The sequence below is a fragment of the Euleptes europaea genome, chromosome 7, assembly GCF_029931775.1.
Source record: "Euleptes europaea isolate rEulEur1 chromosome 7, rEulEur1.hap1, whole genome shotgun sequence".
NCBI classification, from domain to species: domain Eukaryota; kingdom Metazoa; phylum Chordata; class Lepidosauria; order Squamata; family Sphaerodactylidae; genus Euleptes; species Euleptes europaea.
This window is the reverse complement of record NC_079318.1, coordinates 1,295,441-1,314,725: the sequence shown is the minus strand read 5'-3', so window position 1 is coordinate 1,314,725 and position 19,285 is coordinate 1,295,441. Positions and strand designations below refer to the sequence as shown.

At 42.9% G+C, this 19,285-nt stretch overlaps 1 protein-coding gene across 1 annotated transcript in view; it reads left to right on the top strand.

Moving 5' to 3' along the window:
• The window catches only part of MAP3K5 (mitogen-activated protein kinase kinase kinase 5), a 124,920-nt gene that overhangs the window by 62,823 nt on the left and 42,812 nt on the right, over window positions 1-19,285 (top strand). The window contains exons 8-12 of the mRNA XM_056853832.1: window positions 4,236-4,348; window positions 8,339-8,498; window positions 10,401-10,554; window positions 11,038-11,145; window positions 17,239-17,288. Coding sequence (XP_056709810.1) covers window positions 4,236-4,348; window positions 8,339-8,498; window positions 10,401-10,554; window positions 11,038-11,145; window positions 17,239-17,288 — 585 coding nt within the window. The remainder of the gene's footprint in view (window positions 1-4,235; window positions 4,349-8,338; window positions 8,499-10,400; window positions 10,555-11,037; window positions 11,146-17,238; window positions 17,289-19,285) is intronic.

Genomic DNA, 19,285 nt, shown 5'->3' with positions numbered 1-19,285 from the left:
CCTCCTCTCCAGCATGTCCGACCATAACACACATACAGAAAATACATGGCCACCATGTAATCAAAGTTTGCAGATTCCCTCATTGCCTCTTCCCGCAGGGCATTGCCCTTGACCTTGCCCATATTGTTGCCACCCAGTTGCAAGACAAGGACATCCGGCACTCCGTGCTGCTGCACCTTTCGCCGCAGATAGGGCAAGAGAGCATCCCACCGCATGCCTCGCACACCGAACCAGTACGCCTCCATCAGGTCATCCAAGCCCAGGTGTCTTCCCCAACCAGAACCAATAGCGTAGAGTCCTGCCCAGTGCACAATGCTGTGGCCACACAGCCACACTTGGTGCCGCCTTCCCGCTGTAACTCAAACACAATCATTAACAAGCGGCCTGACATAAGTCTTATAAGCCGCCAACCGCCATCTCCCAATGGCCTTGGCGTGCTGCTCAGATAACCCCCAAGCCGCCGCCGTGGTAGCCGCCCCAATCCTAAAAGAATGCGAGCCAAAGTCGCCAGCAGGTAACCCAAGTTCCCCAAGGGCCATACGCAACACGCTCACAAACGGCCTAGCAGGACACCATCCACACCTCCGGGGGACTTAAAAAAGCTCCCTCGGAGAGTATGGGAGTCACACTGCTATCTTCAGGCTGCAGAGGAATTCCTGTGTCCCAATCCACTATTTTGGACCGGGTTGGTGTGCTAAAAGCACTCCAAATTAGAGCATATCTTGGATTCTCTTGGGAACTCTCCCAAGAGACTTTTGCCGGGGCCGGCACAGACACCGGAAGTCGGTACACCTTTCTTCTTGACCCCTCTCTCAGCTTACCTCATCCTACTCCTTTATTTTCTGTTCACACAAAGATTCCTCTTTCGTAGCCTGAATATAGTACTTTGCAATCACTACCCAATTCTAACATATATTGATAAAGCTTTATATATTTGCATACAGCATTGATGTTTATAATACATCCTACCATTTTACTACATAATATATATTTTCTCATACTATCACAAGGAGCTGTAATGCATTAAGGGAGCCATTGAAGCGGGTCAGTGCGTTTCAGTTGACTAATCTCTTAGAATTGATCCCTTCCTGAGAAGTGGTATGTTATCTTATTCAGTTAGTCACCTAATAAGCAGGACACAACTTAATTTACTCAAAGAAGTGAGTCTTTTTAGTGTATAACTTCAATGTAATATATGTGTAAATGTATGTATTATAAAGTCTTTAAAGTCTTAAAAGCATATACAAGAATACAAGCAAGTTCTATATGCTAAGTAATCTTGAAACCCAAAATTTAGAATATGTTAAAAAAGTCTGATTTAGTTAAAAGAATCTGATTCACACTATCTAGAATAACATAAAAGTAAGTAGTTCATACATACCAAACCAGTATCTTCTGAGATTCTCTTAGTCCAAAGACTTAGAGAAATCTAACTTTCTACCCTTCTGCGCTCATATTTATGTCTCCAATATTAATTAAATAACAGGAGAGCAGAGAGTCAAGATTATGCAGTCAAAATAGCTTCAAGGACACTGCTGTTCCTTGCTACAATATTCTCACTAGCACTGTTGTCATGACAACATACTGAATAGTCAGCTAAATTACTACAAAAATCAGTTATATTATTTATTCAACATTTATAAAACATTGGATTCTACTAGCAACGTCATACTTTAACTATTGCGGGTTAAATAAGCATAATATAGCATTTCTATTAAATCCCTATAGTATATATAACCAACACCATTTCAATATCCTTAGAAAAGTATCTCTTGGATGTCTTTTAGACATTTGTTACTAAGCTGTGACTGAGACATGACCTTGAGGCTAAAAAAGACATAATTTTGAGGCTGGAAAATGTCACAGCTGGATGCTAGCTAGAAAGGCATTCCTGGATGTTAAATTTTAAAGCATTTTAACACTTGGAATGTACTCAAGGTCTCTTCATGACAGTGCTAAATATTAAGGCATTATAACACTTGAAATGTGCTCAAGGTCTCTGCAAGGAATGAAGGCATTCCTTGCTCTCCAGCCTTGCTATAGAAAGTGGCATTTTCTGCCATCTAGTTTCTACTAGGGAGAGAAAAGTCCTTGAATAGTTCTGAATGATAGTTCAATGGGAAAATTCTGTCTATGTACAAGTTTTACATAACATACATATGTTCCAGTGTGTCAAAGCTTGTAACAACAAGAGGAGCTGATACTATTTCCATGCAGTGTAATGTAATGGTTAGACCTGACCTAATGTTAGTTTAACCACAAAAGAGGCTGGCCTTGACACCCATGTATTGTGAACAGTCAGAATGCTAGTGGGACTGGTGAGAGCCCTCTTTGGCAGAACTAGCTGTTCCTTTCCCAGCATATCAGGCTTATTATAATCAGGATGGGAGGGAAGGGATCTGCTTCTGCAGTTTGCTCTGTGACAGGACACGCTCGCAGCTTTCCAAAGGTAGAACATATCAGCAAAGGCAAGCAGGTTGTTAATGTTGTTCTTTGGGGTGTTATAGCAGTAGCGGCAGCAGAAATGGTTCCAGTGCCTCTTGAGTAGTTTGATTCTCCCATCTCCACCAACCCTGAATGCAAGGAGGTTGTAATGCTTCTTGCATTGTGTGAGGTTTTTTTTAGATCTACTTTTCCCTTTCTGTCCCTCATCCAAAAAAGAAGCTGTTTGACTTTACAGGGCAAAGGCTGGATGAGCACAAGGCGCGCAATAAACTGTCACCTTTAACCTTGTGTGGGGGGAATCTTTTGACCCCCCCCCACCTTCTAGTCCGTTGTGTTTGGTCCTTCCTGCCTGCTTCACTTACCAAAAAGCAACCCAGAAAGGTTTGGCTAGAAAAAGGACCTTGCATACAGAGAAGCATTCTTCCACAGTCATTCTCAAACAGCATTCAAGCAATATAAGTAGTAAACAGTTTTATTGAACTTACAAAAAGAATATGAAGCAAAGGAGAAAACAATATTTAACATATATGACAGTACTTAACAAACGTAAACATATTGACAGACAACAGAAACAGAGGCCCCTGGGTCACTTCCAGAGAGAGAGACAGAGATGGCAACCATTCAAAGGGTCTGTGGTCTCTCAGTGGAAGGACAAGGACTGGGGTTTTGGGTTGTTCCTTTATAGAGAGGAGAGGGGGTCCCAATGACCCCTCCCTGTCACATTCTTAGGAAATGAGTTTTCTGCAAATCATGACTTAATTGTTTAGAAATATCTTGTTCCATAATAATTCTTTCAATGTCAGTTTTGATATCTGATTGTCTTGTCCATCCATGTTCCCAAAACAATCTCCTCCTAGAGTGGGCAGACAATTTGCCGCCTGCTTGAACGGCCTTGATTTGGAGCACGCAATGTGCTTTGGTTGACTAGCTCCTGTGCCCTTTAGGGCCAAGAGCCTAATTGGAGCTGATGTCAGCTAAAAGTCAGGTCTTGTGTGACTATAGATTATAATGTATGTGGTCAATTTCAACCCAAACTCTTTTAATATAGATTACTAATATTTTTAATATAAACTAATGATCAATACTGAAAATTCTCGCGACACCTTGTTTTGTGGCCTTTAGATAGGACTTGGGAAGAGAGCTATTGTGAGCACATTTACTGTGGTATTTTAGTTTCTGCACAACAAAACTTTCTGTCTTGTATATCACCAACGTTTCTCTTTGTTTGAGCCAGCTGGAGAGATCTAGATTTTTAAAAATCTGCTTGGCTTAAATTTCTTTTTTGCATTTGCTTCCATATAAATTATCAGAAGTAATAGAATTCGATACAGATCCATTTTTAAAGGTTTCGGAGAATCTTATACATCCAGCTGAATTTTTAATTTTGCAAGCAAAGGGCTTAATCTTGATTTATATAAATTCATTTTTTTAAACTTATGATTTTTCCTTTCATGAGTATCGTGGAAGTCATAATTCCAGAATAAATGTCCTAACAAATTGTTATACTAATGTTCAGACTTTATATTTTTAGTTCTCAGTGCAAAACAGCAATGTTGTTAACATGTTGTATATTTTTCATAATTGCATAAACACATGAGGAAATGTTAGGAGGATGTCATAAATGTTGGCTTCTTAAAATAACCATGAAGCCTGGATGGAGAACAGTAGAATATTTTGTGCCTTAAAGGGTTGACTGCATTGAGTAAACTGATGATCAGTTCTCAGAATACCAAAAATGCAATTGCCTCCTTGGAAAACTGCCTTGTTTTAAAACCCTGTTGTTCTTCTAGGTTCAAGAAGGCATTTGAGTCAGAACCAACATTACAGTCAGGAATTAATTATGCAGTACTTCTCTTGGCTGCTGGGCACCAGTTTGATACCTCTTTTGAGCTACGGAAAATTGGTAATATAATTTTGAGCCACATAAAGTTGGCAATATATAATATTATTTTAATTCACAGGCAGATCAGCTTCTGTGACAGTATGTTCATCCTCCTCTGCGTTTAAGGGAAATGCTCTGATGCATGTAGCCAGACTTCTTTGTTTGCAAGTAATGTTGAGCTTCAGCTAACTTTTCCATTTTAATGATGACACTTCAGGCCTCTGCACTGATCCTGTGTATTGACATAACCTTGACTACCTTCAGTTGAATTAGTTGAATTTCTCTTACATGGAGACAATAAAAGAAGAGAAGAATTTATTACAGTTGTTTCTGGACCGGCCCCCTTTACTAGATCTGTCACACTGATGACATTGACCCCCCCAATTGGTTCTTGAGGCTGCAGCTAGGTCAAGTGAGGGCTAGCACATCACTTCTTCCTAGGGTTGCCAACCTCCAGGTGGTGGCTGAAGATCTCCTGCTATTACCACTGATCTCCAGGCGACAGAGATCAGTTCCCCTGGACAAAATGGCCACTTTGGCAATTGGATTCTACGGCATTATATATTTCCCCTCTCCAAACCCCACCCTCCTCAGGCTCCATCCCCAACATCTCCAGATATTTCCCAACCCAGAGCTGGCAATCCTGCTTCCCCTGTTGTTGTTCTATTTGAAAAACAGAAAAAGAGTGTCTTATATTTATTATAAATGTAGCATCAGTAATATTCTATACAACTTTATCTCTGAAACCTGTTATAAATTACAGATGTGGTAGGATTTTCAGGATAGGGATGTCTGATTTGCTATATTACAAGCAGTGAAAATGTGTATTACAATCCCATTATTAGAGATACTTTATTGTGGAAGATGAATATTGTAAATAGCTTCTTTGGTTTACGATGAAGCATCCATTCATTTAGCATGTTCCTGAAAAATGAAATGAAGATTCACTAAAATGAATGAAGGCTGTTCAGTAGAAATATTCTATGGTTGTTCATTTTGCCATTTTTACTAGTACTTATGAGTTTCCTTAACCTTCACAGTGTTTATTTTAAAATATCTTTGAGACTGACAGAACAAACATAGAATTTTAGACGGAAAGTTCAAGAAGAAATTAGTCAGTCACACTGAGTAAAAAATCCACAAGCTTTTGGCATTCACAGCGCATTCCTGAGGCCGCAGGCAGGGGCACAGCAATGGTGCAGCTGGGAGGCCCTCTTCTCTGGGGCGACTCTGGGCCCACCCGCAAGTGGTCCATCTGCTGCCAGCTCTAGACTTGGGGTGACTCTCCGGCGGCGGCACCATCGTCAGGGCCACAAGTACAGGGAACGCGTCAGCACCCTCTGGCTCTTGCACAGCAAGGGCCTGGCCTGCTTCCACCTGGACAGGCCAGTCATCCACATGATCTGTGGCGAGGTGGACACCTCTCTCCAGGGCCATATTCTAGGGCCATCCATGTCCTGCAGAAAGTGCTGCTGTCCCAGCGATTCCTGGCCACCGGCAGCTTGCTCTGACTTTCAACCATGGGAAAGGTGGACCCCCTGAAGGGGGGGGGCTGGGTCTGCCAGCATCCGAGCTTGGAGGTGCTATGCAGGAGCAAGTGCACCTCTGCTGGACAGGGCAGGGGCGATGGATATGTCCGTCAGCCCCTTATTTGACTTGGGTCTGGCTAAAAATATCCCGCCACCGAGGCGATACATGAGAACGACGCATCTGATCATATGGCTGCTCCCTTGCCCGTGCAGGCCTCGGGGAACCCATCTTCATTTGCGTGGGACATCCAAGCTCGGAAGACGGCCAGACCCCAGACTGTTGTTTGTGGTGGTGGTGGTGGTGATGGTGGGATTCATGGTGGGAGTCATGATGGGAGTCATGGTGGGATTGCATTCATGGCCGTGGAGCTTGGGCGAAGCATGTCAGACGGCAGCAAATATTCGAGTTCCATGGGTGGTTCTAAGAGATCACTTGGAAATTAGCGGCCAGGGCCTGTGACCCCCTGCCCGGGGCATAGCGGAGGAGTGGGGAGCAGCCGCGGCAGAAAAGCCATGGCCAAATGCCTGCTCGTGGCTGCAGGTGGCCAAGCGGTCAGGAGGGGAGTGCCGCCAAACATAGGGTAGTATTCAATATAGTAAACTCAACTGTAATTATGAGTAGTAGTCAAAGAACACAGTTGTAGACCAACACTTGTGCCCTGCTGCATTAAGATATAAATAGTGTAACATAACAGTGTATAATAATTGGGTTACTATATATAGTATGTTATAATACAAATACTAACTGATGTTATAATGCAGAGATTGACTGTGTTAATATTGGCCTACAACTGTGTTCTTTGACTATTGCTGAACATAGGGTGGCTTTGGAAGAGAGGGGAGATCATGTGTCCGGGATGTTGGACTCAAGCCCCAGGTGTCTTTCTTTAGCCCCCAGTTGGGTGAGGGGCCGCAGTTTGGCCGACCAGAGAGCCACTAGACTGTCATGCAAATGAAGGGTGGCTGGGCTTTGCAGGGGTTGTGGAGTGCGGCACCAGGGCTCATTGGCAACCTCCCTCGGCTCCACTATCCACTCTGCAGTTTCAGGAGAGACACCCCCACCCTGCCCATACTCAGAGCTCCCCACACGGCCCCCAAGAGATAGCAGATGAGTCTAGAGGGGGACTAGGGTGCCCCCGAGGGGGTTGCCGCTGAGCCCTCCCCTGACCAGCCTGGTTGAAGTAGCTCCACAAAACCCACCAGTCCCCTTCCCAAAGCAAGAATCAGGCACCCCGTGTGAATATTAAACTTTTATTGTACTATGCCATAGTGATAGGGAGGTAAGAGGGTATGGGTGGGCTGGGAGGTCGGTGAGCAGAGGTTGTGGCCAGTGCTCGGGCGTGTGTTTAGGGGGGAAGAATAGCCAGGGAGAATGGAGGTGAAGGGAGCTGGCCATCGCAGATTTCCAATCTCAGGAATGCGCTGTAAACCTTGCATTTGTTTGGTAGGTTTGAAGGGATCACAACATAGCCAGGTCAACACATGCACAGAAAAATCATAACGAGAAGGGTTGCTTTATACCAGCTATAACTAGGATTGCCAGCAATTTGGGGAAACAATCCTGCCCTTTTAACAGAGGCTTAACGAGTTGTTATTTACCAGGTGATGCTGCCTTAGCCATTATGGTATAGTGGTTAGAGCTGAGTATCACTCAGCTTGGGAGCTACATATTGCTCTCGACATGTCACTTGGGGCCCTTCTGAGCACTGTTCCCCAATGTGGCATCCGCCCCATGTTTCAGGACAGTAAATGAGGTTCTTGTCCTGTAGGGCTTCTGATTGGCAGTTGCTTCCCACCTTAAAATAGTCACCACTGGAGGAAGGGGTAAGCTGTGAGCCTCCTTGAATGGCAGGCTTCATGCCGGGGATGGAAGTAAATGTGGCTCTTCTGGGTGATGGTGCTTGCAAACTTGTTTCTCCACAAGCCGTGGACTGAACACCACTGGATTAGAGTGTTGGACTAGGACCCGGGGAGACTGAGGTTTGAAATCCCACTCGTCTGTGGGAGTTTGTTTTGTGACCTAAGCTACCTCACAAGGTTGTTGTGAGGATAAAATGGAGGAGAGGAGAATGATGTAAGCCACTTTGGGTCCTCAATGGGAAAAAAGGCTTGGTATAAATGAAGTAAATAAATAAATAAATAAATCCTTTACCTCTGTGCCATGAAAAGCTTCAACTGCCCATTTCCACACATTATGCCTCTGTTAAAGGGATGAGACATTTTTTCCTCTGAACTGTTTGAACACCTAGTGATCACGTGTACCAAGTGATGCCGATCTAGAGTCGAATGAAATCACATGTTTTATTTACACTTTTTCATCATCTTGATGCATTAAAGAATTAGATTACAAATGAACAGTAAGAGAGAGAAGAATGGTCTGCAAGCCAGAGCACCTTGCAGATGGTTACTCAAGCTCAATGGAATTTAAGTATGAATTAACTAGAATGTCGGATTGCATTGTTTGCCTTTCTTGTTTCTCTAGGAGTAAAGATAAGCAGCCTTCTTGGGAAAAAGGGAAACTTGGAAAAATTGCAGAGTTACTGGGAAGTAGGATTTTTCCTGGGAGCCAGTGTCTTGGCAAATGATCACACTAGAGTGATTCAGGCCTCCGAAAAACTTTTCAAATTGAAGACACCAGCATGGTAAGGCATTGTACAGACGATGTACTAGCAGAGCATATTAAATACAATCACTTCAAAAATGCATATTATTGTACTGCATTGCTCTCAGTTTTCTGAAACAGGAAAGTTGAAACAGTTGGATTTTTCTTTCTTTCTCAGATTTGTGAATCTGTCCCAGAAAACTATGTTCTTTTTAAAGTTGGCTTGGAGCCTGTCTGAGGGGAAACAAGGTCATCATACAAACATTGTCTTTCATTTTTGTTCTTCTTTTATTTTTATACAAAACAGTTCCATAGTAAGCTGACGCCACTTTCCAAGTAGCAGAGAATATTTCTTGCTGTAGTCAAGAACGGCAACTCAGAAAATTTCAGTCCTGTTATTGTAAAAGCAGACATGTGTACACCAAATCAGTAAGGCCATGAAATCGTGTCAAAGACAAGGGCAATGTTCAGCAGTGCTCTTGGCTCATGACACAGGCTACTGCCAGGTCTATTGTCAGATTACTTCCTTCTTCTTAACCTACTTTATTATCTCAAGCCAATTTAGCCCTTCAGACTATAAAATGGCGATTAAATGTTGCAATCCAGTTTCCTCTTTTTCTGCTCCGTTTTCTTTCTAGTTTTCTCATCCACTGCACAGATGAGGCGCCTTCTGCATAGTACCAGGTAGCAAATTACAGAACATGCCTACGTGCAATTACTGTTGTCTTTCTCAGCATCCTTAGCTGCAAACGAGCCAGTCATTTTTCTGGGTTTAGGAATGAGAAAGGTAGATTACAGTTGCTAAACAACCATAAGCTATAGCTTCTTAGTCCAGAAATTAAAACACTAATATAAAGAATTAAAAACAAACAGTGTGTTACAAAACATTTAGCAATTTGCTAAAACTTTTGGCAAACTTTCACTGGAGTTGGGTGCATGAAGAGGTGAAAAGAGAAGTATATATTTCACCTAATACACACTTTCGTTCAGTGAAAAACTGGTTTTCTCTACAGCTGTTGACCTCCCAGTGGTCAAATAACATTAGACTCTGTTTGTTAGTGCTACCTCTTCTAGACAAAAGATTTAGTTCTGAGTTTCTTCTCAGCACTGTCTCTGTGTTTCAAACAGCAACTAGCAGGGGGATGCAGAGGAGATGGAGTATTGGTGAAGGGTATTGGGGGTGGAGAGGGGGGCAATGGGCATGTAGAAAATGTCTCTGAAATAGGGGCTGTTGGGAGATGAGAGAACTATAGGCATCTGTTAGTTGCACAAGCATATTGCTCTCTATTCGGCATTTCTAAAAAACAAGTATCTTCTTTGGAATTCTGCAATATGTTCCCAATCACCCCCGCCTCCCAAACAAAAATGGCCCCCTGCTGTGTGTGTTATCAGAAAACCAACACAAGCGTTATATTCCCTCTTAGACACACGGAGTCGAAAGCGTTCAGACGGCTTTGTTGAGGCTTCTGTGCGAAATGCCCAGACGTCCCCTCTAGTGGTCACACACGGTACTACATGACTCAACAAAAATACCAGGGTACCTCTCCACTGGCTAGCTCCGCCCACTTTTGATCTCTTAATATTAAAATGGCTTATAGACTCTCCTGCGACCTGTCAGTCTCAGCAAGATCAGATAAGAGGGAGTTGTGATTAAAGGGTCTCATAAATCACGACTGACCATAGCTGATAAGGTGTGTAATGCCCACATGACAGGAATCTATACAGGGTTTTCTTTTTAATTTTGTACCTGTTTTTATGAACTTTTCATCAGACTAGTGCCAAAGCATTTATCTGGGAGCAGGAGAAAGCTATCTGTAGGTATAACCATTTTTTTCAACTTGTGACACCAATAAAGCTGCGGACAGTCTCAACTTGATGATGTGACAGTACAAATAAAGCATGTAAAAATACCAATAGCTGCATTTTTTATTGTTGTCTCTAGGTACCTCAAGTCAATTGTGGAGACCATTTTGATATATCAGCACTTTAAAAAATTGAATCCAGAACAGCAGGTTGCCAAACATGAACTTGTGGACTTTTGGATGGACTTTCTGGTTGAAGCCACAAAGTCGGATGTGTCAGTAGTTAGATTTCCTGTAAGTATGTTTTAAAACATTTTCAGTTAAGGTTTAATATCGTTCATCTCCTGTGTGTCCTGCCTCAGGAGTATTTGGAAAATGTTTATTTTAATTCGGAGGATAATAAACTTTCAGAAACAGAAAAGCTTCATATAACTACTGCAATTGTTCAATTAATTATATGTTGTTTGTTTATTATTTTTATTTATTTACAAAATTCATACCCCACCTTTCTGCCTTCATCAGTGCCTCCAAGCCAGCAAACAAATTAAATACATGTATAATAAAAACACATCTTAAAAACGATTAAAACCAAATAAAAGCACATAATTAAGACAAACCAAAGCTAAAATACACATAATTAAACATTAAACAATGCTTAAAAGATAGGGCAAGAAGGAGGGATTACAGAGGGAACATCAGGTGAAACAGAAAAGTCTTTACTTGCTGGCACCATTGCTGTATCTACCCAGTAACCTGTTCTGCATTTTCTTTTCAAAGGTTTTAATATTGGAGCCCACAAAAATCTACCAGCCTTCATATCTCTCCATCAATAGTGAGGCTGAAGAGAAGACAGTCTCTATCTGGCATGTTATGCCTGATGATAAGGTAAGCCACCACACTGTTTTTTAGAAGGGTGGATGCAATCTTCTTGGTGAATTATATCCTGTAACTTCATGGTCTCTATCAGCTGACTGCTTAATGTAATGGATTAAAGGAAATTGGAGAAGTTTTGGATAAAGGAGACAATTTTAAGCCTTTGATGTTTGACAGAGCAAGGGGATGAAATAAAGGTGAAAGAAAGAAGTCCAAAGATGAGGAAATATTGGTTATTTGGAAAAGGAGGGTTAACCATAGCATGGCCATACATGCTAATTCAGGCAGTTGGAAGGTTCTGTATAAACAACATTTTGCCACAGTTCTGTCATCACTACTATGTGTTTTTCACACCAAAGGTGGCAAATATATTCCAAGGGCTGTTCAGGTTTTTAACCTGAAAATTACCCCAATTATCCTCTTTGGTGTTGCCATCTGGATTACAGTCATCAATGAATCTATAGATCGTCCACTGCTTCAGTTCTTACGAAAACTCCTAAATGCCCCTCGATGTGTTGCTGGCGTTACTCTTCGTTCCGAGTTTGGCCAAATGTCACTTGAAGCTAGGGCGTGGTTGGCCGCCTTTAAACTCCACCTAAAACTGTGCTTTAGCACTGAGGGGTTCCTAGCTTCTCTGAAGCATGACCCTTTCAAATCCTCATGGCAAAAAATCTTAGATGAGAAACTGGCGTTGCTGGGCTTCTCGCAGGATATGTTATCAGATCTTGGGAAAACTGAAGCTTTTGCCAAAATTAAAAAGCGCAATAAAGAGCTCGATTATAACAGCACTACTTTTCGTGCTCGTCGCGTCTGTTCATCCCAGTTCTTCGGAATACCCCCTCCACGTGGTCTGCCTGCCTATACATATTATCTGACAACTCCTCGTCTCTGTAGAGCTTTTTGCTTGGCTAGATTGAATGTTAACCCTTCTATGGTAATGCAGGGCAGAATTCTGAATATACCATACTCAGACAGGATCTGCCCTTGCTCTTCTGGCTCTATTGACACATTAGCCCATGCCCTTTTGGAATGCCGCTTTTACGAGGAACTTCGATTGCACTATATTTCCCCCCTTTTAATATACAAATCCAATGCTTCTGTGACTGACATAATGCCTTTTTTACTAAGCGACAGGGACCCCAAGGCTACATTGTCAGTGGCAAGATTTGTTTCAGTCCTTATATCCCTCCAACACTAGATATATGCTGCTCAAGATCAATTGATCAAGGAGCTTCTAAGGGATAAAAGGAAAGGACTACTATGTGTACCTTATCAACATTTGTGATACTGTATTAGTAGGCGCCAGAGTTCTGCACAGCTAACAGATGGGCATAGAGCAGACATATCATCTCCTCAGCTTCCTCCACAAAGTGGAGCTGTAGCTTTGGTCTCCCATACGAAGGGGCTGCCACTACCTGGCAGTTTGAAGAAATCGCTTGTTTGATTAATGTAGAGGCAACTCCTTGACTGGAATCAGGACTATGAAAACTCTTAATGTAAATGATAGGCACCTCCCTTTACACCTCTGGTGTGTCCTTTTCATAAAGGGGTCTAGGAAAGGGATTATACACAGACTTTGAGAAGCATTTCAAAAATTGTGCTTTTTTGGGTGTGTAATTATAGTTTTTTTTAAAGAATATACCCTACAAATATAACGTAAGAAAGTGATAACTGTCTTGTCAGAAAACTAGGATTGGCTCTGTTTTTCTGGTGGTACACATTGGTAGCAAGCCATCGGGTAGATCAAACCATCCTCCAGAGTCTTCTTCCAGCCCAAGGAACCTTTCTCCAATGGAGGAGCTGCTTAAGTTGAAGTAAGTCTCCTTAGGCTAGAGGAAGACTTCAGACCGTTCTCTGTGGACTTGTAGGGTAGGGGTCGGCTCCACCCCCATGTCTGTAATGTGCAGTCAAGCTAGAAGCAAAACATAAAAACAGCTTTAAAAGGGTAACCAGAAAAAAACACACAAATGAAAAATGCCGACATGAAAATTGCACACAGAAAAAAATCCCACTGTCATAAATGTGCACAAGATAAATGCCCACATGGAAAAATGCCCACACAGATCATTGCCCACAGAAAAATACTCACATATAGTAATTTATAGGGTGTTGCCGATGGGTACACACAAGTGGAGGGGGTCTTTGGCAACCCACCCCGCTCTCTGTGACCCCTGCACTGGCTGCAACTGCCTCCCCACTGCAGTTGGCACCTCAACCTGTCCGGAGGGGTTGCCCATGCCAGGGTGGGTGCCCCTTTGGCCACCGAAGTCACCATTGGCACTCTGCCACTCCCCCTGCACTCCCATGGCTCCTGCCCTTCTTGTTCCACCCCAGCCTCTGCACAGCCCGCATTGCCATCTGATGTTTCAGAGGCAACTAAGGTTTTGAGGGTCGTGCCCGCAGTGTGGGATGGGGGATCAGCACCAGCATGTGGTGTGCAGTTGTGGGCCCATCCCCTTGGTGACTCCCGCTGTATGCAAGGCTACAGGTGGTGGACCAGCATGCTCCCCTGGTGCATAGTTGGGATGACCCACCCGCCCCTAGCTCTCTCCCAACCTTCTCTTGGTCTCTGCTGCACTCTCTCGGGGCTGGGTGGGGCCGGAGCCATCCACTGTCCCCCTTTGCCTTGTCCCACCCCTCTCCCAGCCTCCGCTGCACTACTTCGGGGCTGAGTGGGAGTGGAGCCATCCTCTGTCCTCCTCTGCCCTGTCCTGCCCCTCTTTCAGCCTTCAGGGCACTCCTTCCGAACCTGGTGGCTGTAGGGTGTGCCGGACCCCTGAAATGCTTTGCCTAGTCCAGCCTCTCCCCACTTCTCTGTGCTCCAGCCTCCCTGCTGCCCCCTGGTGGCTGTCTGCCTCCATGGCAGTCCGGTCCCTGGCTGCGCACCCACGCCGGCACCCACCTCATGGTTATTTGGTTTAAAATGCCTGTTTTGCAGAGATGGCTGCAGCGCAGCGAATCCCTTAGGAGGTGCCAAAGGCTGCGCTCTTGCTGCACCGTCCAGGGCTGCTGCTCAAGGACTCCCCCCCCCCCCCCGCTCAGGATTGGGCAGGAAGTTTCTTAGAAATTCTATTACATTTGTAATTAAAAGGAAAGGTACTCATCATTTTAAACAAATATGCTGTTTGCATCCAAACATATTGTGAATATGGAACTTTTTCTGTGTAGGCATTTTTCCGTGTGGGCTTTTTTCTTGTGTGCATTTATGACAATGGGTTTTTTCTGTGTGCAATTTTCATGTGGGCTTTTTTCATTTTTTTTTCATAGAACCCTTTAAAAGATGGACTCCTTCAGCATATAGAAAACATGAGCCAACAGATGTTTTCTTGTTTTGCCATGGAGTAAAGGCAATTAAGACCAGTGAATTCTTGTGTAGATGTGCATAGATTTCATAATCAATCAACTTGGCAAACCTCCTACCTGTTGAATATAAGTGAACACAAACTCTCAAGACATGCAAACATGGCCATATGTCTGTTCTGGCAGAGTAAACCTTTATACCATTTTTTTCCTCCAAGAATATACTAAGAACAATTATCCATTACCTGGATCCATTAATCATTCCCTTTAAGCTGGCTTTTATTAACAATATGAAGGCAAAACAGGGCAGAATTAAGCATTTGTTTATATCTGTCTAATTTATTGCAGAGAAGTATACAATTTTTTTCCATCTTCTAATTTCCTCCAGCCAAGTACCTTAAAGAGGACCCCAAATTATGGGCCAGAGAGGCATACAAGACTTAAACTTCTCTGTAGTTTAGTGTTTACGATTGCTGGTATAGCTGTGACTCAACCAAAGTTTGTTTGAGTATCCTACATGTGCCAGAGTAACATCTAACTCTCCCCACCCTGATTACCTAGAGACAGTAATGCTGTACACCCAATTCATGTTATCTTGAAACACCATAGCTGTGTCTAAGACACAGGAAATGCTTGGAGTGCCAGACTGTACACTTGAGTCACGTGCAGCCTCCCTTCTTGTTCAGAGCATTGAGGCAGGAATCATTCCCTGCTGGGTGCCTCCATAGAAAATGGTGCTTCCCTCTACCCCCTGCCCTCCTGCCCTGGAAGAAAAACACTTAAAAGATTTTCACTGGAAAAACCGCTGAAGATGAAAGAGTAGAAAGCTCCTCTCCAGTAGTACCCTTCATTTGGGTCTTTCTAGATTATAACCTCCAGTGCTGCATTTTACTTTTATAAAAACCCTCAATGTTTTGGGTGAAAATGCGTACATCACTTGGCATTATGTATACCTTGGATCCTGGGTCCTGATGAAAGCAAGTCATGAATTTCTGGGGCTTGTAGGCACCCACCATTGTCCCCTCATAAGTAGGTAGAGATTGAAGACTTGCTTATTAGGAAAAACTTCATTTTGTTGTGTCATCCAAATCAGGCAAAATGACAAACTCCGATATATTTCCTTGCTTACAAACCAGGATTCTAAAATGCCACTTGTTTCCCAGTTTAGAACTTTGGTTTGTAGGCATGAAAACAAATCCGTTGGTCATTTCTCCTGCTTCAGTTGCCAAAGTAAATGTACTGGTTGTTCCAAACCACTGGTTCTTCCATTTCCCAGCTGAGCACAGAGGGAGGGAATCCAGCTTATTGTCATCATGAAGAAACCAAGATTTTGTTTATGTAGCCATTGGGTGAGATCTTACTATCCATGAGCAGAAGGAATTTGTGGAAGCAGATATCCCTCTCTCTTCCCACTCAGCATCCCCTGTCCTGAGCTCCTCAGAGGAAGGATGGGATAAAAATATGGTATACAGTTGCAAAAAGCTGTTCCTGGGATCTTCTCAACAAAATGCCAAATGGCGTGTTGGGTGGGGGGGCTGTAGTAAAGAGGGGGAATCATATGGAATCATCCTCCCCCTTTACTCTTGCACTAATAGAATAAGACCATAAGCACAAGAGAAAGCACCACACCCCTTCTACTTGGCATTTTGTTGAAGGCAAAGATATTTACAAGGCATGCAGTGTTGTGCACGTGCAGCTCTTTCCATGTAGCTGTGATAGGATCCAAGCCCTTGTGGTTTATCTCACTCATGTCCACACAACTGCCTGAGGTTTGTTAGTGTTACTGCAATTTTCAGGATGTAGAACTGAGATTGCCTGGCTACTATGACTTTGTTGGGAAGATACCTGAATTTAGATCTGAGGTCCAAGGGTGCTCTGTACTTTGAACTGTACTGACATCTTAGTTCATGACTCATTGGCTGGAATCTCTCATGGTCAGGAAGTCTTACTCTGAATCTTAACTTGTGTAAACAGGACCACTGACTTTTCCTAGCTCTTGTATGAACTTTAGATTATTCTGTATTGTTTTGATAGCACAAGATTTTCTGACTTCTCAGCCTGAGATACAATACCAGTAGCAACTGGGGTTAATATTGCTGCTGCCATCAACTGTGCTTCGTTCCTGACACTTGGTCTAAGATTGGCTTCTGGAGCTGTTTTTTTTTTTTTTTTAATCAACTTTGTGTAGTAAGCAAAGAACAGATGTCAGGGTTAGGCAGCCCCTTTAAAATGTTTGCTCCATTTGATTGAAAAGTTGGCAGAATCACTAGGAAAATTGTTGTAGTTTTTATTTAAATTCAACTGCCTGAGAACATAACAGCATCAGCAGATGAGGTCATCACATAAATCTGCAAAAAGCTAGAACTTTACAAGTGTAGAAATGTTCGGGGAGGCTCGGCAATGTGAGCAGATTTGTGGGTTTTTTTTTTAACAATTTAACCACTTCACCTCCATATTAATTTTTCCAGCACAATACTAATGAATTTAAATTGTACTCCAAAAAGAAGGTCATGGGGCAAGTTTATAAATTGGAAATGATTGTCTTGTTCTAAGGTATGAGGACAGAACAAAACAGAAATTCAGAGAGAGAGAGAAAGTTAACGTTTCAGAGGTTTAGAGAAAGTTGGATACTAGGACAATGTTTGTATAACTTCTGTTTTTCTAAAGGTGACATGTAGTTATAAAATGATATGTATAGTGGAAATAATAAACTGCAATCACTAATGGTTTAAAGAGCATGACATATACCATTGTTTAAAGTACATACCATATACGTTTATACTTTTGCTGGCTTCCATGTTACAGAAAGGCATTCATGAATGGAACTTTACTGCTGATTCTATAAGAGGCGTAAGGTAAGGTTGTTGTTTTTTCTCTCTTCCTACCACTCCATCCCAGTATTATCCCTTTCTTCTCCTACAATATTATTTATACAGGTCATAGAAGCAATCTATTTTTTAATATTTTGGAATATCTAATAAAAATGCATCAAATGTGTGCAGTTGTTAAAACTAAACTAGTTATAACCAACCATCATGGATTTTAAAAGAGCCTCTGTGAAAAGAGGATACGAAAGCGCTGCTTTCATTATATTTGAGGTCCTGTTTATACCACTGTAAACATTGGTTGGCAAACCTGTTACCAGGCAGAATTGCTTTAGGGGACAGTCTCATGCTAAGCAATAACTAATGTACTAGTGACTGTGGCTGAGAAAGACATTTTCTTTAAAAATATTGTTCAAAGCAGCCTGCGTAATCAGAGCTATCAAGATTCAGTTGCAGCTGAATCCTGAACCATGTATTTCTTGAATATCAATAAACCTGCAGCACTTGATCATTGGGTTTCAATTGGTCTGCGCTTTAATTTCCCAGATTCCAAGTTCGGTGGCTTTTCACCAAACTGGAAATATTTGGAATTGTAGGAAGCCGCATGTGTTAAGTTTGGTTAACTATTCAGTAGATTACAGTACCGAGATACACCTTTGTGCAGGTGTTTTTGCTCTAGGCAAGTAGGTGATGTGAAAGATCCTCTGCCTGAGACCCTGGAGAGCCACTGCCAGTCTGAGTAGACAATACTGACTTGGATGGACCAAGGGTCTGAGTCAGTATAAGGCAGCTTCATGTGTTCATGTGATGATGAAAGCCCTTCTAAAGCTCTTGAGAGGTAGAGTTCAGGTATCTCACAAAACATTGCTTAATCACACAGGTGACTGACATTCAGTGGGGAGATACTGTTCTCCCCTGGTTGGAGTCTTGGGATCTCACTGGGAGAAGGAGACACTGCACTGTGGTCCTTCTTTGTTGTACAAAAATAAGAACATACAGTTAGGTCCAATGAAATATGCATTGAATAGATCATAGGTCAGGTCTCTTCCCCTTCTTCCCTCCAGCTGTGTCTGTGTAAAGTGCCATCAAGTTGCAGCTCACTTACGGCAACCCAGTAGGGCTTTCAAGGCAAGAGACTAACAGAGGTGGTTTGCCATTGCCCTCCTCTGACATAGCGACTCTGCTGTTCCTTGGTGGTTTCCCAACTAAGTACTAATCAGGGCCAACCCTGCTTAACTTCTGAGATCTGGCGGGATCAGGCTAGCATGGGCCATCCAGGTCATGTCTCCTTCCAAATACAACCCCCCTAAATCTTCAAAAAAGCCACTCCTGAGGGTCAGGGGACCCTCAAGAACAGAATGGGATTCTGCACAGGGGCTGCATGGTAAAAATCCTTCTTGTGCAAAGGTTGTGCAGGAGTGAGGCCCCCAGTTTTTACTAATTCCTCTTCCTTGCTGTAGCTTCCTAGTCTGTTCCCAGTGGTCCCTTTGGCCCTCAGAAGTAGCTTTTCAGGATGTTGTAGGAGGAAGGGAAAAGGCATTTGGTGAACTCTGCATTCCTGATTAATTGGATCCAACCTGTGGTGGTGATAGAAAATGCCTTCAAGTCGCAGACAACTTATGGTGACCCCTCAGGGTTTTCAAGGCAAGAGATGTTCCGAGGTGGTTTGCCATTGCCTGCGGGTGCATAGCGACCCTGGATTTCCTTGGTGGTCTCCCATCCAAATACTAACTAGGGCCAACCCTGCTTAGCTTCTGGGATGTGATGAGATCAGGCTGTGCTTGGCCACCCAAGCCAGAGCATCCAAACCCATAGGCATTTTATAATCAAAATTAGAACTGCTATACTTGTACACAGGATCTAGAAATCAGCCTTGATGCAAGTACATTCTTAATGGAGTATTTGGCCACATTTTCATCACTGTTATTTGGCCTACATGTAGGTTAACCTGGTACCAATTTTCTTAAAGCCAGTTTAGAACACTATTTGGAAGAAAAAACAACAACTGATGTTAGTCACAGAGGTTA